Below are 27,276 nucleotides of genomic sequence, written 5' to 3'. Positions count from 1 at the left end.
GCTGTATCAATGAAGACTTTTTGTTGTAGCAGAAGGGCTTTTTCTTTTCTGCAGGAAAAATGTCCCTGGCACAGCTATCCTGTAAGCGTGAAAGCAATGACATTAATCTTTATTTCATGTTGTCATACATAAAATCGACTTTAGATACTAAATTTTGTGTGTGTGTGTGTATGTCTTAATTGTTCAGGATGAATTCTTACAAGTTATCTCACTCATAATATTTCAGTATTTCATTTCATGGAATAAACTGTGATTCTTAGCCTCTTTATTTAGATCTAAGTCACGGTGCTATTGTTAAATCACCTCTCATGAGTTGCTGTCTTCTGTCGCGCCACAATATTCTAAAGACAAATAATCCTGGAAATGTCTTTATATAAATCCTGCAAAACTTCCACCTGTTGCCTTTATAAATTTGCGTGTGAGGATTAATAAGAGGATTTGACTTCTTAATGGTTAGTACTTTTTCACAGCATTATAATATATGCAACTACTAGAAGTCTGATGCCGGTAAGATAGTGCTGAACCATTTTTTAGTCCACTTGAATTGTGTCGATGTAATGTTACTGAAATTCAGAATTTTATAGTAAATACACCAAAATAATTGTAATCTTAAATAAAAAAATATCAGCAATGGGAAGAATGAATTAATTAAAACAAGTTTAATATTAATTCTTAAATTGCAAACTAAAGTACCTTATCAAATTAAGAAACAGCACTTGCACTGTATCTGATGACAAATGAATACACTTTTCCAACTGAGTGTTACATTTTTTTGAGGAATCACCTTCCTAAAATATATTTTACAACAAATATGCACAGGTCTGAGTTAAAAAGCACATTGGATAGTGGTTGTGTTGAGGTTTGCTGATGACTTACTCAGTGTTTAAATGCATGGTTTCAAAAAGAATATTGTGGCTTTTCAACCAAACATAATTGTGGTTATCTAATCTAAAATGCCTGGAACCAAATAAATAAACCTCTTTCACTCCATTCTAATAGAAATAGAACCATTTTATGGCATGACAGAGTAATTCTCTGCTGGGGATTAATCTAAGGCATAGAATTATTAATTGTGAATCTGGACAAATTCTATTCATCTGGCCAGTTGTGGATTCACAGATTGTCAGTAATAGTCTGTCGTGTTACAACTGTGAATTACAAAGCTGCCATCTTTTCAGTAACATGTATGCATGCAATCATTTGCCCTGCTCACAAAATTCTTGCAAGCATATGTTGCAGAGGTGAGGATAAAGGGCACATAACTTTTTACATAATTACTGTGCATATGGAACTGCTACTTGATTGCAGGGAAAGTTAAGATTCTGCTGTGACTATTACACCAGTGGGCTCATTTGTATGATGTGTTCTCTTAAGGTATTAGCATTAACCTTTGAAGTTTGTTTAAATCTTGACTGTACACCACAGGCTAAGAGATACATATTCATTTCCAAGTTCTGAGAAGGCATTTTTCTGTGTGATAAAGGCTTTCGTGCATGTATGCCTGATTTGCCACTTTAGGGTATGTGGCTACAGATACTTGTGAAGATACTGGTTAACGCATGAATAATACATGCATTTGTTCACCATTTTCCCTTTATATATAAACTACTTATGGCTGTATCATAAGTATAAAATTTCCACCTTTATGAAATGATGCTATTGTTTTCTCCCTTTGAAGAATCGTGCAGTAGTAAATATGGGACACCATACAGGACAGTCAATGGAACCTTGCCAGCTGCCATATGGTGCTAATAAGGGAAATGGCATGCTGTATTGTAGACTAAAGACATACAGCAGTTTATGCATGCATGCAATATGACCTTTGTCACTGTCAAAATTTATCATCTTCATTTATAGAAAGAATTATTAAGTGTTAAGTTTGTTAAACACTGAGAACAATTTGGACACCCTAGATCTCAAATATTCTAATATATCCCTGTAGAGCAAGAGAAAATTATATCACCATGTGTTAAGATTTATAGAATCATAGAATAATTAAAGTTGGAAAATACCTTTAAGATCATCGAATCCAACTGTAATTCAGCTACCATGACCACTAAACTATATCCTGAGGCTCCACATCTACATGCTTGAATACCTCCAGGGGTGGCAATTCCATTGCTTCCCTGGGAAGCTTGTTCCAGTGCTGCACTTACTCTTTCAGTAAGGAAGTTTTTCCTAATGTCCAATCTTAAACCTCCCCTGCACAATTTAAACCCATTTGCTCTGGAGAAGAGACCAAGACCAGCCTCAGCACAACCTCCTTTCAGCTAGCTGTAGAGAGCAATAAGATCTCCCCTTAGTCTTCTCTTCTGCAGACTAAACAACCCCAGCATCCTCAACTGCTCCTCATATGACATGCGCTCCAAATGCCTCACCAGCCTTGTTGCTCTTCTCTGGAAGTGCTTCAAGACCTCAATGTCTTTCCTATGCTGTGGCACCCAGAACTGATCAGAATACTCAATCTGTGGCCTCCACAGGGCCATGAACAGGGGCACAACAACTCTCCTTCTCCTTTTGGATAGGCCAGGATGCCATCAGCCTTCATGGGCATATCACTAGCTCATGTTCAGCTGTCCTTCCACCAGCACCTGCAGATCCTTTTCCACTGGGCTGCTTTTCCCCAGGCCTGCATCACTGCTTGGGGTTGTTGTGACTAAAGTGCAGGACCTGGCACTTGGTCTTGGTAAACGTGATTCCATTGACTGCAGCCCATCAATTTAACCTGTCCAGATCTCTCTGCAGAGCCTTCCTACCCTCAAGTATATCAACGCTTCCATTCAATTTAGTGTCATCTGCAAACTTGCCAATGGTGCCCTTGATCACCTCATCCAAATCATTAATGAAGTTGTTAAACAGAACTGACCTCAATACTGAGCCATGGGGGACACCTCTTGTGACTGTCTGCCAACTAGATTTAACTCCATTTACCACAACTCCTTGGGCCAGGCAGTCCAACCAGTCTTTAATCCAGCAAAGAGTCCACCTGTCTATGCCATGACCCATGAGTTTCTCAAGGAGAATGCTGTGGGAGGTCATGTCAAAAACTTCATTAAAAATCCAGGTAGGCGATTTCCACAGGCTTTCCCTCATTCACTGGGCAGTTTGCCTGGTCATAGAAGCTGAGGTTAGTTAAGCAGGACCTGTCTTTCATGAACCCATACTGGTTGGGCCTGATGTTACCACTATTCTGCCTTTGCTGTGTGAGCACAACCAAGGTCAACTGCTCCATTAATCTTCCCCAGTACTGAGGTCAGTCTGTCAGGCCTGGATCTCTGAATCCTCCTTTTGGCCCTTTTTGTAGATGGGTATCACATTGCAAGCCTCCAATCATCTGGCACCTCTCCTGTTAACCAGAACTGCTGATAGATGACAGGGAATGGCTTGTCAAGCTCTTTTGCCAGCTCTCTCATCTGGCCCCATAGACTTGCGAGTGTTCAGATGTCCGAACAGGTTGTTAACTGCTTCCTTCTGGATTATGGGATGCTGCTCTCCATCCCTATCAGGAGGCTGAATACCCAAGGATAATATATCTGACTATTAAAACTGAGGCAAAGAAGGTATTAAGTACCTCAGCCTTTTCCTTGTCATGATAATATTCCCCCCTGCATCAGATAAGTGGGTGGACATTTTCCTTGGCTTTTCTTTTTGTTGTTAATGTATTTCTAAGAATCCTGTTTGTTATGCCTCATGGCAACAGCCATTTTTTTTTTTGCCTTTCTGATGTTCTCTCTGCATGACCTAACTCTTGAATTGCCTGTCCGTCTTTCCAAAGGTAGTAAACTCTCTTTTTGTTTCCGGAGGCCCTCCAACAGCTACCTGTTCAGCCAGGCTGGGCGTCTTCCCTGACCGTTTATTTGACCACACGTGGCAGCAGCCTGCCCCTGCCCCTCTAAAGCTTCCTTCTTGAAGTCAGCCTGCCCCTGTGCCTTGTAAGACTTCCTTCTTCAGGACTGTCTCCTAAGGGACACTCTTACCCAGTGTCCTGAACAGTCTGAAGTCTGGCCTCTGGAAGTCCATGGTTGCAGTTTTACTGACCTCCCTCCTTATGTCAACAAGAATTGAGAATCCTGTCATTACGTGATCACTAAGCCCAACACAGCCTCCAACCACCACATCACTCACCAGTCCTTCCCTATTTGTAAACAGTAGGTCTATCAAGGCACTTCCCCTAGTAGGCTCATTTAACAGCTATGTCAGGAAGTTATCTTCCACAAACTCCAGGAACCTCTTGGATTGTTTCTTCTCTGCTGTGTTGTATTTCCAGCAAACATTCAGTAAATTAAAGTCCCCATGAGAACAAGGGGGATTTTTTGAGGTGAACAAGCTGAACATATCCTCAATATATGGCTGTATACTCTATATTCATGACATAGTGTGTTGTACATAAAAATGCATGAAAGTAATAGTGGAATCTCAGAATATATCATATAAGTTATGTGCTTAATCCATCAGTAAGTGTCAACATGTACAGGTTCATCCAAAATTACATATAGACAAGATCTAGATAGATGTGAAGCAGAGCTACATGTGTGCATATAAACGTGGGTGGTGGTGGGTAGACTTTGGTACTCAACTTCAATGGTGTTTTTGATAGTACTGTTTATATTACATTTGGCTCTAAAGTGTGAATGATCAGGAGAATGTCTTAGTCTTTCAAGCAACATTAATTCATCTAAATATCACCAGCTTCATTTTCAGTTCTAGCAGCATAATTTACTGCATCAGTGGGTTCAATAAGTAATTGACAATATTGCTTTCTTCAGTTACCACATTACCAGTTTTGGGCAGCATAATGAATCTACTAACTGCCAAGTATTGCTGTCTGTGAAATTATTGGTTGTGATGCTGTCATGCTATATATGCACATTTCCTGCCAATTTTATCAGCCCTTTAGGTCTTAGTTTCAGGCATCAGGAACTGAATAACCAAATGCAGCTGGCTCCCTAAAGCCCTCCTTTCCTAGGAGTTTGTAGCCACACCATGCTGGTTTTTAGGAGCCCATTGCTCCCGTCTAAATACTATAACTGATTTGCAGTTTCTTCATGGTTTTGTCTGCTGTTTTCCATTGAAGCAAATGCTGATTAGACCACAGTGGCATTTTGACACATGATTTCTGTCTTCAGTCTGTTGGTGTTAATTGCTGCTACCACCTCAAAACTGGTGCTTCATGCAGTTCTTTCATTTCATTCATGAATTCGAGGTGGAAGATGATGGCAAAGGAAGCTAATTGCCTCCTTTCATGGTGGAGTAGGAGTTTGAAAGAAAGAAGTTGAGGTTACTTTATAATTGTCACATCTCTTGACTTGGCCAAGTTTAGGTGATTATTAATTGTTCAGTGATATCTTCAACATGCTTTCAACAAATGTCTAATGGAACATAGGGTGGAGTGCTGTGCTTCTTGCTTGGCAATGACTCAATTCTTCAGGCAGCTGGATTAGGAAAGTCACTACTGACTTGGCATTGAAATCTTAACATATTATTTTTAGTACATTTGTAAGTTTAAAGGCTGCAAAATGCATCTGAGTTGTTACAAAATGTTTTTCTGATTTATACTCCCATAGTACCAGGATACGAATATGCAAGGTGTAGTATACGAATTGAACAGCTACATAGAACAGCGCCTGGATACAGGAGGAGATAACCAACTACTTCTATATGAACTGAGCAGCATCATTAAAATAGGTGAGAAAGAGAATCAGATGTCTCTGACGTTTTGCTTAGGATCAGGGCACAGCAGATTTCCTTGGTAGTTTAATTAATAAAGACAGGTACTGGGGGATAACAGTGTTTTCTTTAGAGCATCGCAATCTGTCTCTCAATGAATCCTTGATTGCACTTAAGTGAATTTAATTCTTGGAGATAGTTGTGTATCCAATTGCAAAATCAGAGTGCCCTGTTAAATGAACCAAAGAATAGACAATTCTGATAATGATGGTGTTGCAATGTCAGTATTGAAAGTTAAAAGAAAAATCTGTCGGTAGTATCACTGAGTTTTCACTGCTTTTGAAACAAAACTGAGATGTTACTGAGAGAGGGCATATCTTGTGTATGATCTCAAATTGCATTCCATTGTTTAACTATTTGCAGTAAAGAAATATTCTACATGATCAAAAGTTTAAAAACACAAACCCCAAAAATACTCCAAATAACAGTATAAGTGTAATTGTACTTCTTTTTAGCTAGAGTGGGTTAATTCTGATTTCAATAGAAAGTGTCAGTAGTTTTGTTCAATATAGCTTTCAGTCAACACTTTAGAAAGGTTTTAACATACCTGCTACTTCATAATTTTGTAATGATGAGTAATATTTCTGTTTTATATATGTGATGTTTTAAAAGGACCACTTCTATTTACCGATTTTACTTAAGGTGCTATTTGGATATTGATATCCAGCTCACAGCAAATTAGACTGCATTTTGTTAATACAGAGCAAGCAAGAAGATACAGGAGATGTGTTCTGCTTATCTTTCACTTTTTTGTTTGTTATTTCTTTTGTAAAGCACATGAGATTTTCAAATGTATTTCCTTTACAGTGCTCATATGTCTCATAACTCCATGTGCTTACGTGGTACAGCTGAAAGATTTAAAATCACAGCACAATTAATCATGCCCTGAGTTCTCACTGATGTGGCACAGTTGGCAATAAGCAAGTAACTACACAGTGGGACTTCTTTCCTTTTGTCAGAAAAATGCAGAAAGCCAATTGATTTGATCACACACAGGAATTATTGCTCCCCTGAAATGTACTAACTGGATTCTTGTGTTAATTCATAAAAACTGACTATCAGTCTGTTGTGTAAAGCAGATTATAAAAAAGACTGCTATATCCTCTGATTTGAGAGTTTTCATTTTAGCAATAAGTGATGATGGTTGGCTGACTTTGAAGTTTTGAGAGTTTAAGGAACTTGACTTTACCCTGTTTTATACAGCAATCTCAGTCTGGCAAATACTAACTTCCATGTTTGTGTCAGTGTTTTTAGTATAGGGCAGGTGCAGAAAATAGAAATAGTTTTGTTTTGAAATACATTTTATAGCAATATTTGTAACACTTTATTTTCCTATAATATTCTGTCTTAAGGCAAGGAAAAATGTAGCTTACTGTGTACAAATGTTAGATATTTTACTTAAGCAAATGAGAATATTGCTTGGCTGATGATACTGGAAATACACATTCTTATGTACTTCTATACTTTTATATTGATTTAAATTTAGAGACATTAAGCCTTGGAATAAGAAAAAGATGCTTAAGGATGTTGTTTCCCATTATCTTTTAGACTATAGTAAATGACAATGAAGGAAACAACAATTACCCCTCTATGTTTCTGGAGTATAATGTTTTCAAGGGACATAGCAATAGACCTTCACCTTTAGAACTGTAGATGTTTGTGCTAAGTGGAATTGAATCTGTGATTTCACCTCAGAGATCTTGTATAAATTTGATTTCCACCTGTGAGTACAATTACTTTTTTTATTATTGCTTTGGCAGCTACAAAAGCTGATGGATTTGCACTGTATTTCCTGGGAGAATGCAATAATGTAAGTATACTGCATTAAGATGCTGGTTTTCTGGGCAATTACAAGTGAATGTTGCAATTTGACAGTGATACTTTGATTTTTACTTTGTATGTCATTTAGCAGGAAAAAATTGCTTAACTGTTGAATATTATCTATATGCTATATTTATTTTGGTAAACTGGTATTTTATTCAATGTAGTGGTAATGAAAAAAAACTGTTTCATTCATTTAGATCCATGGTTTTTAAAAGATTTGGCAGCAGTGCTACCATTTCTCTGACGGTAGCACTGTAACTTGCAGTTTAGCCACACTATTGTCTTCAACAAACAGAAAACTTCATTCAGGTTTATTCTAATCATACCCTTTTATTGTCAGCTAGTTTTTGTGACATTTTTGTGAATGTCATCATGTTTTCTGTTAACTGCCACCTGCAACTTGATAGTGAAATAATGTGAATTTCTGATGTAGATTTTAGGCAGCATAAAATAAATTCTGATGTAAATCACTGAATAACAGAGTCCAGTACTTGCCTTTGTTGTTTTTTTCCAATTTGGTACCTAGGATGAATTACATTTTTTGTTTCTATGTAGGTTAATGTGTACAGTTACATTATACAGGATTTTCTAGTAACTTTGACTATGAAGAAGGAAATGCTGTTTATACTTCAGTCACTTCATGAACTTAACGTTTTGTCAGAAATTTTATGTCTTTCACTTTTTCAAGAAACAGATTTAAGCTTTTCTTACTGAAGAACTGAGAGAGGAAAATATTTCAATTACTGTTTTTGTTTCCTTACTTTACAGAGGCAGTTTAAGTATTTTATTTTTGTATATTCCATGATCTGATTTTCTTTGACTTTGTGAAATAATTGAATCTAGAAAAAAACCTGCATTTCTGAAAAAGATGGAAACATATTGAAGAGGTACAAACCTGCAGTTGTCTTGAGGCTTGACCGAGAATACTTTTTAGTTATTCAAAAAGATAGCTTCTGATTTTAAGTATGTGAAAGCAGGCCCATACAGACATTTCCTGAAAGAAACAGAAATAAGTTTTGCCTTTTTTTCCCCCCCCCCCATTTAATGATTATTTCCTTTAATAAAGACAACCTATTTTATTATTCAGAAAATGGGTCTGGTCTGGCTCAGTTCAGTGAGTATGTAAATAGCATAGATTTTCTGATAACCCTTTCACAGACGGGTGTAATTCAAGTAACATGTTCTTCATCCATTGTGAATGCAATCTTTGGTTCTCATTAGTAGGTGACAGCATCCACTGTCATTGATGGAGTCTCATGCAAATGGTCACTGCTGCCAAAGGCAGGAGCTTGCAGTAAGGGCAGCCATCTGTTCAGAATGCACAGTGCTGGCCAGCTTGAGTGGCAGTAACTGGATTCCAGCTGAGCACATTCATCTCTAAATGCATTGTAAAAGGTTACATTAAAATTAACTTCATAGCTTGAGACCTAGAGATTTTTTCCTATGGTGATGATTTTCCTATTAGATTAATGGAGTGTAATATGGAGTTCTTTCCAGTCTTGATATCTTCAGGCCCTGGCCACTGTAGGACATTTTGCCTTTTTTGTTTGTTTGTTTCCTTTCTTTCTTCTTTTCCCCTTTTTTTTTCTCTCTCTTTTTTTTTTTCCCCTTTTTTTTTTTCTTTTCCTTTTTTCTTCTCCTTTCTAACAGCCTATTAGGTAGTTTGGTCTATTTGCTTGCCAGTATGACTCTTTCCTGAAAGAACATCCAACCACTAAAAAACACACTGACTTTATTAACTGTTGCTGTATAGCTGCATCTCCAAAAATGGACTGTTCTTCATGTAGTTATTATAGGGACTGATCTTACATTCTTTGAAGTTCATGTGAGATTTTCCATTTACATTATTTGGCTTTGGGCCAGACTTATGTTTGTAGTCTTGTAATTGAGCAGTGATGCATTAGCTTACTTTGTCACTGAAAATTCATTTGGATACCTTTGTCTCTTAAGTATTTAATTTAAAGGATATGTCCAACTGAGGTTAACCATCGTCCAGCAGATGCTAGTAAAGCACTTCTATTTCTTTTCATTAAACATCTTTTAAAAATTGGAACAAAAATATTCTTCATAGTGTAAATGTCAGAAAGGAGCTGATTCTTTAAACTGGAATTTCAAAAATAATAAACACCCCTATCATTAATCTGGACAAAGTAGTTGCAGAACACTGACAGCCTCACGTAAAAGAATGGCTTGTGTTTTTTGTAGGCTTAATTTTTTTGATGCTTTATTTTGTGACTTCAGTTTTCTAAATTCTGTGAAAGTTGATTTATTTTTTTTTTTTTTAATTTTGACATTGAATTTTTTTTGTTTGTTAGCTTGAGAAATATGCATAAATCTCCTTCTATCTATCCAGTCACCAGCCTCATGTTTCAGAGCTAGACCTGCTCTAACAGTTGTTTCCACCATGCTTTCAAAGAAACTATTTGTGTCTGAATACAGAATTTTGTGGAGTGTGTTTAAGTTTTTTTTTGAGAATTAGGTGCAGGAAAGGGAATGTTTCAGAATGGAAGAATCCTATTATAGATACGTACTATTCTCCAAAATGGTTCTGAGGGAACTAAGGATCAAAAGAGGAGCAAAAACATTAACTCTGCTTTATTTTAGCTTCTACTGCATGTATAGGTATGCTTGTGCCTGTTAAAATGAATACAAGTTTGAGAATCATGCCATGCCAATGGTCAGCTAAGCAATGTCTTTGCAATATGAGATTTCCATAGCTACTACCATTAGATTAAATAGAGTTTATTATATGAGGGCAGAAGACAATGTCTTCTTATAGAAATTCTAGGTATTAGAAAATGTGCTATTACTTCTTAATATTGAGAGAATTGCTATGTCATTGTGATTTTTTTTTTTTCCAGAGGTGACTAAGAATTCACTGTAAAAATTATTGATGTAATTTTTAATATGGACAACATGTCCTTTACATAAAAATTGCATTAGAACTGAAAGCAAATGTCTTTAATGTGCAGAAAAGCGCTGGATTATCTTTTCCAAAAGCTCTGGATTATCTTTTCCTTTTCTTGTTGCAAAGCATAGATGATACACTGGCCTTTAAAGGAGGACCTTGTTCTAGATAAGGTTCCTTTGGAATTTAACAGCACAAAAGTGAGTTTGTTAACCTACTTGCCCCTGTATAAAATTTCTTTGTGGCCTTACTTTTTTTTTTCCTCTCTATTACGTATGCAAAACTATATCTTGACTTGTATTGGAAGTGAGTAACAGCCTAAGTACAAGATAATTTCTAGGTGACAGATAAGGTCGATTGCCTTCAGTGAATTTGTTTGAAATTAAAGTTACCAGACCAGTTATAGGATACGGTGCTTAGCATTATGCAAGTATCACTTAGAATTTGTTGCAGAAAAAGTGTAGCCAGTTCAGCTGTTTTAGCAGCCTCCTGGTTGCTCAAATTGCCTGGGAGCCCTAGCACAGTCCTTGCACTTCATGCTAAGGGTGTTCTGAGAGTATGATTCTTACTTTCAAATGATTTCCACCAAGCGGGTATGTTTCATTCACATGCCAACTCCTTCCTTCCACATAAAGTTGCCCTGTGCATCAGAATTCCTTTTTGATATGCTATACATGTATTAGAACACATTGCAGAATACTGACGTACTGGAAACACTACAGCTTCCTCATCAGGGGCAAGTGATTTGAACAGATCCATGCCTATACTGTCTGTGGTTCTTGAACATTCTCCTTATCTAAGAAATGATCTTTGTCCACACGTTAGTGCAGTTATGCAAATGTAATTATGTATTTTTAAGGTACATAACAGCCATTTTGCAAATACTGTATATTGGAGACCAGAAACACTTCCAAATCGAACAGTAGTCTTTCATAACTCTCCAGCAAAAGAGTTGACTTTTAGTTTTCCTTTTTATTCCTTACCAGGATGAATATATAGTTCATAATTCTCATGTTATGACCTTAATTGAATACAATCTTCACACATGTTGTAAAGGATTTACTGAAATCCTTGTATTGGATGGTGTGTGCGTGTAAATCAATGTGCCTGAGTACAATGCTAACTGGGTATGAATTTAAGCCCACACCTTTACATGACAGTATTTATAAAAGTCTTATCACTGCTATATATGATTTATTATACTATCTGTTTTTTCAGATGCTTTTGTTTATAGCCCTTATTTCTGTGAGTAATTAATCTCATGATTACATTGTGATTCCCATATAAAGATGTATGACTTTGGATTTAATAGACATACACTTAAATTAGCTTTTACAAGGTCTTGTGAGTTTTACTTAGTTCCTGAAACTGCAAGTTATGTTGACAAACAGATCATCCTTGATTCAGGTAGAAGTCTCTCCAATAGCTTTATTGTAAGAAATAATTATGTGAAACAACAAATATGTGCACATATTCTGTGCATCATGGTGTATCTTTACCAATCTATTCTAGAATTTCTGGTCATACAGAAATTATTTCAGCTTGATGTGCAGTGCCATCTAGTGAATTTATGGTATGGGTGGTTTGAGTCATTGAAAAACCACTACTACTTGCTGTCTCAGTTTTTTGTGCCAGGCTAATGTGCCTTGCATGTGTAAACATCTCTGAAATTTAAATGTTTCCAGGTGAAACCCTACTAACTGCAAGTCAGTTCAGAAAGTGTTAGTCTCTGTCCTTGAATCAGTTCTAACATTGTATACTCTTTTTATCTATGTAAGTGGAAGAACTCTATTGCTTTCTTATTTGCCAGTGAATAGTGATACTCAGCAGAGGGGGGAAGCTGTTGATGGGTTACAGTGTTGAAGTTTAAATTTGAGTCAATAAATTATCAAATTGAAAGAAATTAGATAAATAACTGACAAAATACATTTTAGTGAAATTTTAGTCCTGTCATTTAATATTCAGGTAAATGCACTTATGGGGTGTGGTCATGATGAAAATACTGTAGGTAAATGCAGAACTGGTTAGAAAACCTAACAGAGACTAGTTGTAGTTCACTGTCAGAGTTGGAGGTTATTTTGTGTAAATCCTGAAGGATTGTGGGTGAAGGAAGAATGTAGGCTTGCTAAATGTGCTTTACATGAAATTAGGAAAGACAGGAAATGTGTTTGTTGGGACAGATTAGAATTCAAAATGATCCTGGGGGAATGGTCTGAAGAAACTGGACAGTGATTATGTGAGTACAAGTGCTGGGTTATCCATAGATCGCTTCTCTCTTTTTCTAGGGCAGTCAATGACATTAAGAAGGGTTCAAGGGTTTTAAATGAATGTGAATGTAGTAAACATGACTCAACAATATCAATGCTGTAGCAAAAAGGATACTGTTGCATGTAGCAGAAGCAGAAGTTTAGCCTTTCTGGAAAGTGCTCTTCCCATTCCTCTCTCTCAGGTGGATTGTCTGTTTTAATCCCTGCACTTCTAGGAAAAAACTGGAGGAGCTGACGCTGGTCCAGGAGAGAGCTTGGAGACTAATCAGGAAAAAAAGAACTGGTGTTGTTTAGTCTAAAGAAAAGAAAACTGAGGGATTAAGATATGCCTAGGTAAAACAGAGAAAGGGAATCACCTCCGTACCTGTGGTGTATAGGGCAAGAACTAGTGGCCTTGAACTAGCATTAGAGATGTATTTCAGAAAAATACTTAGTGGGCCATGCCTTAAAATGGAAAGGATGTCAACTTATTTTTTAGCATCAGTGAGTTGTTATAGTTCTTGTGTTGTTTTTCAGTTGTGTATATCAACCGGTAAGTTTCCAGGAATTAAGTGCAGGTAGAAATTGATACCAATCACCTGGATGAAAACATTTAAAAAATAACTCCCCAAAACTGCTAGTCATTTTACAGTGTATAGGTGCATCACCTTCATTTCACAAGTATCCAGCATTTGTATATTCTATGTATCTTAAAAATGCACCTCTTCCATCAAATATACTGTGAGTTATCAAGAAGGAAATAAGTTCATAAACACAATGGAGGTAGTCACTGGGTTTGTTTTTTTCTTCTTTTGTCCCTTCTTTTATGCTTCATGTGGTAGGATTGCTGCACTTGTGTTTAAACCCAGGACATAATTGGCTATACCTTGTTAAAATACTAACATGGTAGTATTTGGCTTAGCAAGTTTTAAAGCCTAAGGTTTTTGCCTGTGGATACTTCCCAAATTATTTCTGTTTGTTTGGTTTTGTTGATCATCAGTGCTTATTGTGATTAATTCTGCTCCTGCAAAAAACCTGGCCTTAGCACACAGCCTTTATACCTACCTGCAAATAGTTTTACTATTAGGCTGTGTGGTGTGTCATGTAGGTTGTTATGTCCTTTTATCAAGTATAAAAAATCTGTTACTGTTACTTAACAGAAAGGGATGTGAGCAGCAAAAAGCATTAAGATTACTAAATATCAACTTGCCTAAATCCCATTTTTCTATTTTTTTTCTAAGCATCAAATTATATCATAATGTTTTAGTATTAAGGCTTTCATTTACTGTGAGTTGAATGTTAAGTGAGTTTTTTCTCTTAAGCATTTTTAGGGCCAGTTTTATCAGCAGAACTTGCTGTTGAAGAAACTAGAGGTCAGGATCCAGTCACCCTTGCCACCAAAACAGTTTGTTAATGGAATGCTTGTCCTGTGTGCATTAACTGTCATTCTGTTAATTAAAACTGATCATCACCCAGTCCTATTTTCTACAGAAGACTTTTAGGAAAATCAGTGTATGATTGGTATTTTCTTAGTTATAAGGACTACTATCAAAATAAAAAAAAACAAAACATAAGAAGAATCAACTGAGCAGTTCAGGAAATGCTGAACAGTGCATGCTCATCAGAGCATCAGAGGAGGACCAAAAGCACCTGAAAACTGTATTGACAATATATTCCTTAAGTTCTGTTTAAAAATCCACCGATTCTTTATTTTCATTGTAATCGCTGTTCAGTGACATTAGTAGAAACACAAACTGTTAGTCTGTTTCCAAAGTAAGGTATTCAAACCCACTAAAGAAATGCAAGTAATTTAAAAGGCCAAATCTACCCATTTCTTCATTTACTTGTGAAGCTGTATCCAATGTATCTGATGTCTGCATGGGAACATTTCTAACTACGCTTTGAGCTGGTGAAGGATGATTTGAGTATGCTGTTGGAAATTCAAAGAATGCTGGAGTGATTCATCAATAGAAGAGACCAAGTGAGCCCCAAATGTTATTACTACTACATTTTATTTTAAAAATACTCTTTTAAGCAAAAGGATAAACAGTAAATGTGAGCTGCACAGGTGACATGGAAAACCTGGTAGTTTTGGACAGTGGCAATTAAAGAGATTCTTTTAGAGCTGTATCTATGTCATACCTCAGAGATATTTCAGTAACAAGCTATTTTGTTCTTACTGCATTTTGTTTGGCTGACCTTGCTGTTAATGGCTTCCAGGACTCAAAATCTTCATTAACAAAATCCTAACAAAACTCGAGAAATTTCTACGTCCTTAACTGGCAATAAATGTTTGCACCCATTCAGATTTAAATTATCATATATGTAATGTATCAACAGTCATGAACATTCATAAGGTGTATGTATGGAGTGGTAGAAGCTTATGGACTAATTGCAGCTTATATATGGTTATGAGAAAATTTGTCTTTCTTTTTGTTAGTGCTGCTTGGTCAGGATTAGATTATTAGTTGCTGTGGCCTTGGAGATCAAGGATTGTTTCTGAGGTCTAGGTGGATGTCTGGTTTTGGCCATTTATAGTTCTCCACTTGTATAGAGCCTGAAGGAGTAGTGGCAAATTTAGAACCTAGTGGGTAGTTTGAAGAGTTTTTTTTAACCCCTTAGCAGTGGGATTTGTAGTTTTGTATAAGAAGCAGAATAGGAATGCTTCTGTAAAACTTTTATCACTTGCAGTAGAATAATGTTCATGGGCTTTTTTTCAATATAGGGATGCTTCTTTAAAGTAGTACTTAAAGGTGGCAGCAACAGAGTGGTTTGTCAACCAAACTGATACTTATACATGGACACAGAAAAGGTTGTGCTGGCAAAACCAACTTCTGCTAGCAACATGTTATGGTGTCAGCAGAGATTTTGGCCACTGAAGACCTAGTGAAGGCATTTTTCTGAAGGAAGATATATATGTATGTGTGGAAGAAGTGAGTTCTTTGTTTTGTGGTGAATCTGGCTTTTAGGTTTTGTCTTTTTTTCTTGTGTTTTGTTTTGAGAAGCTGTTTCTGAGAAGTGAAAGATTCATATGTTGTTTTATATTAAGTTATGGGCATGACTCAGGATACTGGTGTGGAAAAGCACATTTTGTGCTCACAATTTAAATAATGTGGTTACTTTGCTAAGCATCACACATTACTATCTTGGTATAAGGACCCAAATATAGAAAAAGTATTTTTAGGAAGAAGTATGAAGAATGGTGTGGATAAATGTGTTAATCTTTGAAGAGATCAACTTTGGTCTCCAGTGTCCTGTTAATTTCATTTGAGTGATTCCTGTAGGTACCTAATTTAGACTTTAAATGTCGTGTTTCATTTCCTACTCTGCAGTATTAACCTTTTTTTTATAAGCATATGGTATAGCAGGTCAAACATTTGTGAAGATATGTATTTCAATATTACTATGCCATTTCTATCCTAAACCTTTTTCTAGCTTCTTTGATTAAAACAAAACAAACAAATAAACAAAGAAAACCCCAACCAACCAAGAAAGAAAACCAAAAAGCAAACAAAAATATCAGAACAATAATTTAATGATTTCACACACTTGTACCATAACACAAGACATCAAAATGGAATAAATACTGTGTGTGTTCAGTGGAGCTGCTCCATGGAAGGAGTATCTTTCCTTCCAGCCACGTAAGATGTATGAAATAAATATGCTGAAAGGAAAATTGTAGCGAGACTGTGATAGAAACATTGTTTCCCAGCACTGTACTGTTCCATAAAGTTTATTTTTCATCCAAAAAAAATTGAATGAAATTTTAGATCTGAAGAATGTTTGACACAGAAGAGTTTGTAGGTTTGACCTTCATATGTATTTGCAACTGTTTTACAAAAAGTAAATTACAAGGCTCTGTGAGCCTTTATGCATGTACTGTGCATTCAAGGTAAACATAATCCAACCCTGATAGAAGTGATGACTGACATCATCACCGAGTGGTAATTTTAGAGTGAAATTACCAAAGATTTCAAAACAGTCAAGCAGAATTTATCTAACTACTTTTTATTGTCAAAAGCTGTGTTTGTCTAAATTATCTACTTTATTCAATTCTTTATGCTACATCAGTAGCACAGTAACTCCATGAAAGTAACCATGCATTCTAATTGCATTCTTCTTTTCTTTTTTTTTTGTTTGTTTGTTTGTTTGTGTTTTTGTTTGTGTGTGTGTGTTTTTTTTTCCTTCTAACTAGAGTCTGTGTGTATTTACACCACCAGGAGCTAAGGAAGGACAACCACAGCTCATTCCTGCAGGCCCCATTGCACATGGCACTACAGTATCTGCTTATGTAGCTAGATCCAGAAAAACGTTGTTAGTAGAAGATATTCTGGGGGTAAAAAGCTTTCTCTTTCTCCTTTTAACAAGATGATTACAGCATTTTCCTAGCATGAATATTTATATGATCAAATGTTTATCGAGACAAATGTATAATGATAGAATTTACATGATCTTGGTACATTCCTACAAAGAAAATGAATTTGAGTTTTAATTAGCCCGATGGATTGAGTTTAGAAGGGAAGTGATGGTACCACAGTCACACAGAGAGTCAGAAAACCCACTATCATTCAAAATTCCTGTCTTCGTCATCATAAAATATTTTGTGTGCTAATCCCAAACAAGAAGACTCCCATATGGTCAATGTTTGATTTAATTATAATTCTGGGCTCACATTGACAGGAATGTCAGTCAGAATTCTGTTTGTTAGACAGGATTTTGATCTTTGCTGAACACTGGTCTAAAGGTAGAGTACTTAAAATACCAGTAGACCTGTATGAAAGGCACACCAGTGCAACTGATACTAAAATTCAGGCTTTTGCCCATAAAAGGATTCAGAAAATAATAAGGTGATACTCTGTGAATATTTGACACTCTGCATGTCTGTCCTTTAAATTTAGTTTTTTGAAACTTCATCTTGTATGTTCATCTATGCAATTGTGTGAAACTTGTGTTCAGACTGCACTTCATGAGAACACTGTGTGATCAGCTGATTATGACAACACCAAGGAAGTTTAAATTCTCCTTTCTCTTCAGTGTTTTCTATCCTTTTGAATTCTGCCCAGAATAAATGTCTGGATATTGTGCCCAAAATTGGATATGTCTGACCAATATTTTGACAAAAATATTTGTTAAAAAATATATGACCTTTATAGGACAAACTCAGGCTACAAACAAAGTACCACAGGCATAATGTGAGTACACTTAAACAGAACCACAAAAACAAAAGGCAGAAGCCGCTTTCCCTGTAGTTACACTCAGTGCCTTCTATACACCCTGGACTAAAAAGATTTTATATGTTACTAGTTTTTTACAGTTGCATATAAGGCTTAAATTGTTGCTGATAATTTCCAGTCAATATCATGATATCCTTGTACACAGTGGCTATATGTTTTGATTTCACATTCATAATAAAATTGGAGAGGGTAATGGGGAGGAGTTTATAACTTTTATGTCAGTTTACAGTAGTAGTGGATTACTGATCAAAAAGGGAGATACATTTTAGAATCATAGAATCACTTTAGTGATATGGTTTGCCATCATATGATTTTAGAAGCCATCTCAACAGTGAAAGGGAGCTGCTTGCAAACAGGCTTGCCAGCCCTTTTTTTCTTTCTTTTTCTTTTTTTTAAAGGATAGAATAGAAAAGTGCAAGCAGGATGCTTATTTTGCAGAGTACTTCCCACTCACTTTTGTCTGTCATTTGTTCCTAGCTATTCAGATTGATTGTCATTTCAGTAATTAAGGTAGAGATTATTTGCTCTTTTCTTTGAGAAGGGAGAGATTTTGATCATCTTTGAAGGAGTGTCTGCCTTGTCTAAGTACAGCCTGCAGGGAACATCTGGTACAAATCAAATACTGAAGGATTGATATACAATGAAGTGAGTCTCGTGCACTTCACATTGGGTCTCGTGCACTTCACATTGGGTCTCATGCACTTCACATTGGCTACTTACTGCCTTACTAACTAACAGCCAGGTGGTTTCTCAGGTATTTGTGAGTTTTGCTCCATGCAGAACTGAAGCTATAAAGCCTTGGGCATTCACTGTATAGATTAAAAGTTACGTGTTTGGACCTTTTACAGCAGCTGGTAGGATTATTTTAATACTTATTCCTATAACTTTTTCACTGGTTTATTCAGGATGCATAAGCAAGGGAAGGAAAAATATTCTTACTCTCATGCATAATATTTTGGAACACATCTTCCTCCCTAGGAGCTGGTTGAGGATTATAATTGTGTAACCTAAAGCCTTAGCCTCAACCCTGCTGTCTGCTTGGTAATTTTGAAATCTGAGCAGCTGACTTTATGATTATGAATGCCTTGGGTATTGGTTTTTTTTTGAGGGGGGGTTGTAGATGAGTGCTGTTTGTTTAGAGTTTTACTTAATCTGCACTCGCAGTAGCAATAAAGTGCTGTTTATGCTGCCTGTGAGAGTAGAGAAAATGTATTATAGTGACAAACCCAAGCTGTGTCTAATATTGCAGCTAATTCTGAATTTAAGTCAATAAAGTTAACTGGATATGTAGACTAACACTGTGATTTTTAATTACATTTTTGGGTAGATGACTTACTATTGTATGTGAATTTTACCATTTTTCTGCAGACTTGATCAGCCAGGAGAGGGAGGAAAATGTCAGTATGTCTTTCGTTGTAATGTTACGATGTTACATTTTATCAGATTATGCTTACATTTTTTAGGATGAGCGATTTCCCAAAGGTACTGGACTGGAATCAGGGACCCGAATCCAATCTGTTTTGTGTTTGCCAATTGTCACTGCAATTGGTGATCTGATTGGTATCTTGGAGCTTTACCGTCACTGGGGGAAAGAAGCCTTCCACCTTAGTCACCAAGAGGTGAGCTCATGCCCAGCCTTCGCCCACGTCTCCACCATGGTCAGCGCATCAGCCCTCTCAAACTTTCTTCTCTTTCTCTTATGTATTTATTACCTTTCTTGTACTTGATTTTTGTTCTCATCAAATGTTACTTCTTAAAAAAAAATTAGTGAATTATATTTTCAGTTACTGGAGGTAAGGATTACTATAGAAGTAAGGAGACACATCAAGAATTTTACCCTGCATTCTTTTGTGGGGGAAAAAAACACAACACCAGGTTCCAGATTTAATTTCATTGATTTTAAAATCAATACAGAGTTGTTAGAGGAGTTAATGGAGAGCATAGTTTCCCTATGTTCCATGAGTAGGTAGTTGGAGCTCTCTTCAGCCGCTTGGATCCCCACAAGTCCATGGGACCAGAGGGGATCCATCCTAGGGTGCTGAGAGAGCTGGCAGATGAGCTGGCCAAGCCACTCTGCATCATTTTTCATCAGTCCTGGCTCACTGGATAGGTCTCAGAAGACTGGAAGCTGGCCAACGTGGTGCCCATCCACAAGAAGGGCCGGTTTGATGAGCCAGGGAATTATAGGCCTGTGAGCCTGACCTCAGTGCCAGGCAAGATTATGGAACAGGTCATCTTGAGTGCAATCACACAGCACTTAGAGGATGGCCAAGGGATCAGGCCCAGCCAGCATGGATATAGGAAGGGCAGGTCCTGCCTGACCAACTTGATCTCCTTCTATGATCAGATGACCTGCCTGGTGGATGTGGGGAGGACTTTGGATGTAGTCTACCTGGACCTCAGCAAGACCTGTGGCACTGTCCCCCATAGCAAACTCCTGGCCAAGCTGTCAGCCCATGGCTTGGATGGGAGCACACTGCGATGGGTTAGGAAGTGGCTGGCTGGCCAAGCCCAGAGAGTGGTGGTGAATGGTGCCACATCCAGCTGGCGGCCAGTCACTAGTGGTGTGCCCCAAGGATCAGTGCTGGGCCCCATGCTCTTTAACATCTTTATTGATGATCTGGATGAGGGCATTGAGTCCATCATCAGTAAATTTGTGGACGACACCAAGCTGGGGACAGGAGTTGATCTGCTGGAGGGTAGAGAGGCTCTGCAGAGAGACCTCGACAGGCTGGACAGATGGGCAGAATTCAACGGCATGAGATTTAACGCATCCAAATGCCGGGTTCTGCACATTGGCCACAACAACCCCATGCAGTGCTACAGGCTGGGGTCAGAGTGGCTGGAGAGCAGCCAGGCAGAGAGGGACCTGGGCGGACTGGTCGATGGTAGACTGAACATGAGCCTACAGTGTGCCCAGGCAGCCAAGAGGGCCAATGGCATCCTGGCCTGCATCAAGAACAGTGTGGCCAGCAGGAGCAGGGAGGTCATTCTCCCCCTGTACACTGCACTGGTTAGGCCACACCTTGAGTACTGTGTCCAGTTCTGGGCCCCTCAGTTTAGGAAGGATGTTGACTTGCTGGGACGTGTCCAGAGAAGGGCAATGAAGTTGGTGAGGGGTTTGGAACACAAGCCCTATGAGGAGAGGCTGAGGGAGCTGGGGTTGCTTAGCCTGGAGAAGAGGAGACTCAGGGGTGACCTTATTGCTCTTTACAACTACCTGAAGGGAGGTTGTAGACAGGCTGATGTTGGTCTCTTCTCCCAGGCAGCCAGTACCAGAACAAGAGGACACAGTCTCAAGGTGCACCAGGGGAGGTTTAGGCTGGATATTAGGAAGAAGTTCTATACAGAGAGAGTGATTGCCCATTGGAATGGGCTGCCCGGGGAGGTGGTGGAGTCACCATCACTGGAGGTGCTCAGGAGGAGACTTGATGGGGTGCTTGGTGCCATGGGTTAGTTGTTTAGGTGGGTTGGATTGGTTGATGGGTTGGACACGATGGTCTTGAAGGTCTCTTCCAACCTGGTTGATTATTCTATTCTATTAAAATATAAGTATAAATCAAATGTCAGAAACAAAAATCACTTAATATAAAAAAGACACTGCTGAGTTATCCTGAGTCTCAATTTTAACTTTCCAGTAAAGCTTTATTTTACAGTATGGCAAGATTTTTAAATGTCTTTATAATTGGCATTTTCAGTGTGGGTTCTAAAGGGTATGAGCCCTCTTGCCACGCTGTAGCCACAATATGGCAAGTCTTAATACCAGGTCTCTCAGGAGGGGAAAGTTGATGTTGTTTTTAAACAGAAGTGAAGCAAAAGAGGTTTCATATACTAGCATTCATCTTCTTACAGCCACACCCTCTTAGGACACCGAGATGAGTGTGTTCAGCCAGTATTTCCAAGAGCTGCGCACAGAAATGTGCATACCCAGGTAGCCTTTCCAAGATGTCTTGAAGTGGGTAGATAAGAGATGCCTGCTGTTGAGTCTCTTAGTTTCTTCCTAGGTTAACAGCTATTTGCTAGTTTTGGGTCATCAAAAGCATGTAGCCCAGCATACATGTGTTACCCATGCATGCATATTGTCTGGGCAGTCACTGTCACTTCAGCCTCAGTTTTGCACCACAGATTTTTTTTACCGGTAATGGTCATGGTAGGAGACTGGATTGACGCCTGTGATGCCAGTGTCCCTGCTCCCTGACAAAAGAAAAAGCATTCATATTCTGCTGCTTACAGACAATGTGTTTTGTTTTGGTTTCTTTTATTTTAATTTCATTAATTTTTATTACATTAACCAATCTACAGCTCTGAGAGGTCTCAGCGAAGCATTGTTCTGTGCAAATACGAGTCTTTTGTATTATATGAAATATAAATGAAGTTCATGAGCTGTCTACTCGAAAAAGACTGGGTGTTAAATAAAAGTATTTTATTAGTAAATTAAAAACATTTTAAGGTGTCTTTCTGAGTGCTCTAAAGCATTCTTTCAACATTCAGGTTTCAGAAAGCTTTTGGATTCCATTAGCAGTTTTTATAAAATGTGCACAATGTGTTCTGTTTGTAAAAAAAAGTAAAATTAAAACCCACTGCCTTAGGAGGGTATGCAGCAGCAGACCTTTTGTAGTTTGGTCCTCTCTGTTCCTATAAAGCTCCTGTGTTTCAAGGACAGGATATTATGTGTGGTAGCGCATCTTAGTTAACTGCAGTTTACGTAACATTTGTTTGAAATGTTGCCTGGAAACTGTCATACTTAAAACACTAGTCTTGAGCTGAGGGATCAGGTCTGGTTCTTCTGCCACCAAAATGTTAATGAAAGAAGTAGTGCCTGTTTACAGCTGAAAATAGCTGTGGCTTAAGAGATACATCTCCAAAAGATGTTATGGGATATTTTATTTCTGTGGCAGATGCCTTTCAACAGCATATATAAGGTAATTTTTTTTAAGCCCTTGGCTTATGGGATGTTTGTTTTGATACTGCATTTCTCAGCTGATGAGTTTCCAATACCACTTTTGAAGAGCATTGGTAAGCATTTTTTGATGCAAAAAGTGAGGATTGTTCTCTTGTGACTGAATGTACCTTACTAAAATTGAAACACTGATAAGTATACTGGGATTTGCACAATATAGCCATCTTCCCACAAATTGAAACTGCCTGCATGTCTAAAACAGCTCAGTCAACTTATGTAGCAGCTAGATAAAGAAAACAAGCATGTAACTGATGTTCAGTTTTCAAGGTTTCATCAGAGTTAGTTTCTTCTATTTCAGGTTGCAACAGCAAATCTTGCATGGGCTTCAGTAGCAATACATCAAGTACAAGTAAGTGTGGGTGGTTTTCCACTTTTTCATTGTGTAACCCTTCTGCCAGAACTTGATTAGTAGGAACATGAATTAGGATCAAAGTTAAGTCGAAGTCACTACTACAACACTGATTTAAACCCCTTCCCTGAACCTGGGAAAAATACACTGACATTTTTGTTGTGCATTGAGCTAGTTTTCCTTACTTGTAACTATGGATCAAATAACAAACTGTATTTGTTTTCTGGTAAGAAGGCAACTTCTAGACTAAATGGTTGCTTTCCTCTTGCTTTGGTATTCTGTTTGAGATTATTAGGTATTATTGGCTAAACCTACTTTAAGCTATCCTTGCTGGCTGCTTCACAGTCTTGTAACTACTCCCATTTAGAATTCGTCATGCTGTCAGAAGTCAAGTGCCTTATGAACCTCCAAACAGTGCAAGCTGCTATAGCAAACTCTAGCAGCTTTGCCAATAGGTTTTGTTAGATCAGCTGGTAAAAGAAGGTAACACTGAAACTAAGCATGTTACCTCAACTCATAGGAAATGGTAGAATAGGTTCTTCTGTCAACTCAGGAGGAATTTTGTGATTCTCTTTCACACCTACGAAAACAAAATGTGGAAGGTTTAGTTCAGGCCTGTGCATCGGTAGTTTTAATTTTTCTCCCTTCTGCTAGACAGGAGGCTTGTCCTTGCCAGTATTTTGCATAAGAAGAATGCAAGAGTTTTGATCTGGTGTTGGGCTGTACCTGCCAGACTCACAGGTGGCTGTTAGGAATTATTATATTTCAAGAAGGTATACCTGGTTACCTTATAATAGGCAAGAATAATAAGGCTTGTGGACATAGTTTGTCATACTTTGCATATTTATTTATGCTTGTGTTTCACAGATGAAAGTGTCTCTAGTTTTGGATACTCACCTCAGTGCTTACTCTAGTAATATACAGGTGTTCAACTGTAATTTAGATACAGAGTTTGCAGTTAGGTGAAATAAAAATACAGTTCAAGGCTTTACTTCATCTAACACTCCACTTCTAAACTGTAGAATGCATACTACCTTTTGTGTTCATGTTCATGGTGATTTTTCCCATAGTTGAATGTATTATCATCCATCTCTTAGCTTGATTAAACTTACCAGTTTAACTGATGTTAGTTTCTCATTCTGTCTACTTGCTACTTTGCAACCTGTAAAAAAAGTTGTAAAAGTATGCTAACGAAGAAAGCAAATAAACTGCTTGACATTCTTGAAAGAGCTGAGTGGCTGGATGAGGAGAAGCAGCTAATTCCATAACCATATTCATGACAGCCTTTGAGACAGCATGAAGAAGTGTAACAACCAACATCTTTCAGAGTCTTACTGTTACTTGCATTCAACAGTTTTAACTCAGCAGCTTTGATGGTCAAGATTGAAGCCCAGCAATCCAGCTTTTAATTATATATAGAGGTGTAACATGTGTGTACTAATGGTGTATTTTCATAAAAATGAAATGGGTAGACTGTGTGGTGTCAGCTTCCCTGTGACTTCAGTGTTCTTCTGCTACAAATGATAACGTGATCTGTGCTTCCAGGTGTGCCGGGGCCTTGCCAAGCAGACTGAACTGAATGACTTTTTGCTTGATGTATCAAAGTAAGTGTGACTTGTGCTAAAATCTCATCAATTCATTTTAATGAGCTTTTCTAACATGACTTTTCCTATCTAATTATGTTTTGAACTAGCTCACAAGCAGGTGCGAAGGCATACCTTGAAGTGTATGCAAATTTCAGCACAGGGACAATGATGTGGCTGGCAGTGGGGCATACCTATTAAACACAGTTTTATGGTAGTGCAGAAAAAAATGTAACATCTGACTATACCTTGTGTAATTTGTTTACTCATGTGGGTGTTTTTGCATTTGTTCTTTGCCTTTTCACCCTCTGCCTTTTCTGTCCCTGTTAAACATGGCCCTCTTTTGAGCAGTGACAAATAGGCTTGTCATCTCTTCTCATGGCCATTTTTAGAAGCTTTGAAAGGATTTAATGAAAAGTTAGTTTACTTCATCTTCATTCACCCATTGTTGACATGTATGTACACACACATGCACACATAAGTATATGCACTTTAGGGATGTGTCCTTGAATAATCAGGACTGCTGGGTAATGTTTCTTCCCCTGCATTTTCTGGTGACTCTGTTTTCATTTTCAGAGACCTCAACTGCATATAGTATGTTTTCTTTTAATTCCTTGTCTAATTCGTGTAAAATTAAATTGAAAACCTAGTAAGAGTATGAGAGATTTGTCTTAGACTTCCAAAGTATCTTAGAGTCTAAGGTGGCAGGCTCTTCCTTCATCCCCCCTCCCCCTTTTTTGGTGCTAGTATTAGTATCTTTAACTAGTAGAGATAGACAATAAATTAAAAGACATACCAGAGTTGATCTTTTGGTAAATCAGTTTGTGGTGCTTAACAGTATTTTATCAAACAGTATTTTATTGGTTGAAGAATTTCTGAGTGCATCACAAAGAATAATAGACTAATAGAATAAACCAAGTTGGAAGAGACCTTCAAGATCATCACGTCAAACCTATCATCCAACACCACCTAATCAACTAAACCATGCAACCAAGCACCCTATCAAGTCTCCTCCTAAACACCTTCAATGATGGTGACCCCACCACCTCCCCGGGCAGCCCATTCCAATGGGCAATCACTCTCTCTGTGTAGAATTTCTTCCTAACCTCCAGCCTAAACCTCTCCTGGTGCACCTTGAGACTGTATCCTCTTGTTCTGGTGCTGGTTGCCTGGGAGAAGAGTCCAACCTCCCTTGAGGTAGTTGTAGAGAGCAATAAGGTCAACCCTGAGTGTCCTCTTCTCCAGGCTAAGCAACCCCAACTCCCTGAACCTCTCCTCATAGGGCTTGTGTTCCAAACCCCTCACCAACTTTGTTGCCCTTCTCTGGACACGTCCCAGCAAGTCAACATCCTTCCTAAACTGAGGGGCCCAGAACTGACACAGGACTCAAGGTGTGGCCTAACCAGTGCAGTGTACAGGGGCAGAATGACCTCCCTGCTCCTGCTGGCCACATTGTTCCTGATGCAGGCCAGGATGCCATTGGCCCTTTTGGCTGCCTGGGCACACTGCAGGCTCATGTTCAGCCTACCATCGACCAGCACCTCCAGGTCTCTCTCTGCCTGGCTGCTCTCCAGCCACTCTGACCCCAGCTGACACACTGTGGAAAAATGAGATGTCCTGAATTTTTACCATCACAAACACTTCTGTGGCTCTTATTTTTTGTTTGCTTGTTTGTTTGTTTTTTATTTCAGTTTAGATTCAGAATGTATCTCTTGAAGGACATTTTCATCATTACCTTGCCAGTGCACCAGTGTGTTCCTTTCTAGAGTGCTTTTATGTTACTAACACTGTACTAAGCTAGTTTACCTAAGCAGTTGGATTAATCTACCTGGATTTATGGGCTGGCAATTTACTTTTGGGACATGGTACTAAGATTGTTTAAAAGATCTTTGTAATTTAAAACCCCTCATTAAGATAAAAATTACAGTACATACTGAAAATAGTTAAGATGTGTATCTATTAAAAATAGCTCTCCTATGGCATTATCAATAGCTAGAATTGTTTAGATTAACAACATCAAAAAAGTAACCCTGTGCTTTTAGCCATGGAGCTGGGATACCTTTTAATAACAACTTTATGAACTTCTTGTAGATGAAGACTTGCACTAGCAAAAAAATCAATAGTTCCCTTTTAGAAATTATCTGTACCTTTACTTATGTGGAAAGAAGGTTTCCTAATAAGTGAAGAAATTGTTAGCATGCCATGTCACTGTAACATTCTAGCAAGGGCATACTATACAGTACTCCATCTCTTCATGTGTATTATATATTTTCTTTCCACTACACCCATGCAGAACTGAGTTGTATATATGTTCAAGGGCATAGAACAAATGTCCTTATGTCTGCTGGGACATTGTAATCTGAAAGTTATTAAGATGTGGAATGTGGAAGATTTAGACTTCTTTTACTAATAAATTTGACCTTTATCCTTCAATATTGTTCACTG

At 37.9% G+C, this 27,276-nt stretch overlaps 1 protein-coding gene across 1 annotated transcript in view; it reads left to right on the top strand.

Moving 5' to 3' along the window:
- PDE10A (phosphodiesterase 10A) overlaps nt 1-27,276 on the top strand; it is a 196,329-nt gene that overhangs the window by 124,404 nt on the left and 44,649 nt on the right. Inside the window, exons 4-9 of the mRNA XM_068153032.1 lie at nt 5,565-5,685; nt 7,488-7,537; nt 16,901-17,041; nt 19,403-19,558; nt 23,198-23,248; nt 24,794-24,852. Coding sequence (XP_068009133.1) covers nt 5,565-5,685; nt 7,488-7,537; nt 16,901-17,041; nt 19,403-19,558; nt 23,198-23,248; nt 24,794-24,852 — 578 coding nt within the window. The remainder of the gene's footprint in view (nt 1-5,564; nt 5,686-7,487; nt 7,538-16,900; nt 17,042-19,402; nt 19,559-23,197; nt 23,249-24,793; nt 24,853-27,276) is intronic.

This window comes from Melanerpes formicivorus, unplaced genomic scaffold, assembly GCF_026170545.1.
Source record: "Melanerpes formicivorus ecotype bairdi unplaced genomic scaffold, bMelFor1.0.p_v2 SCAF_2, whole genome shotgun sequence".
NCBI classification, from domain to species: Eukaryota; Metazoa; Chordata; class Aves; order Piciformes; family Picidae; genus Melanerpes; species Melanerpes formicivorus.
Note: the sequence above shows the minus strand (reverse complement) of the source record. Positions and strands in the feature narration are given on the sequence as shown.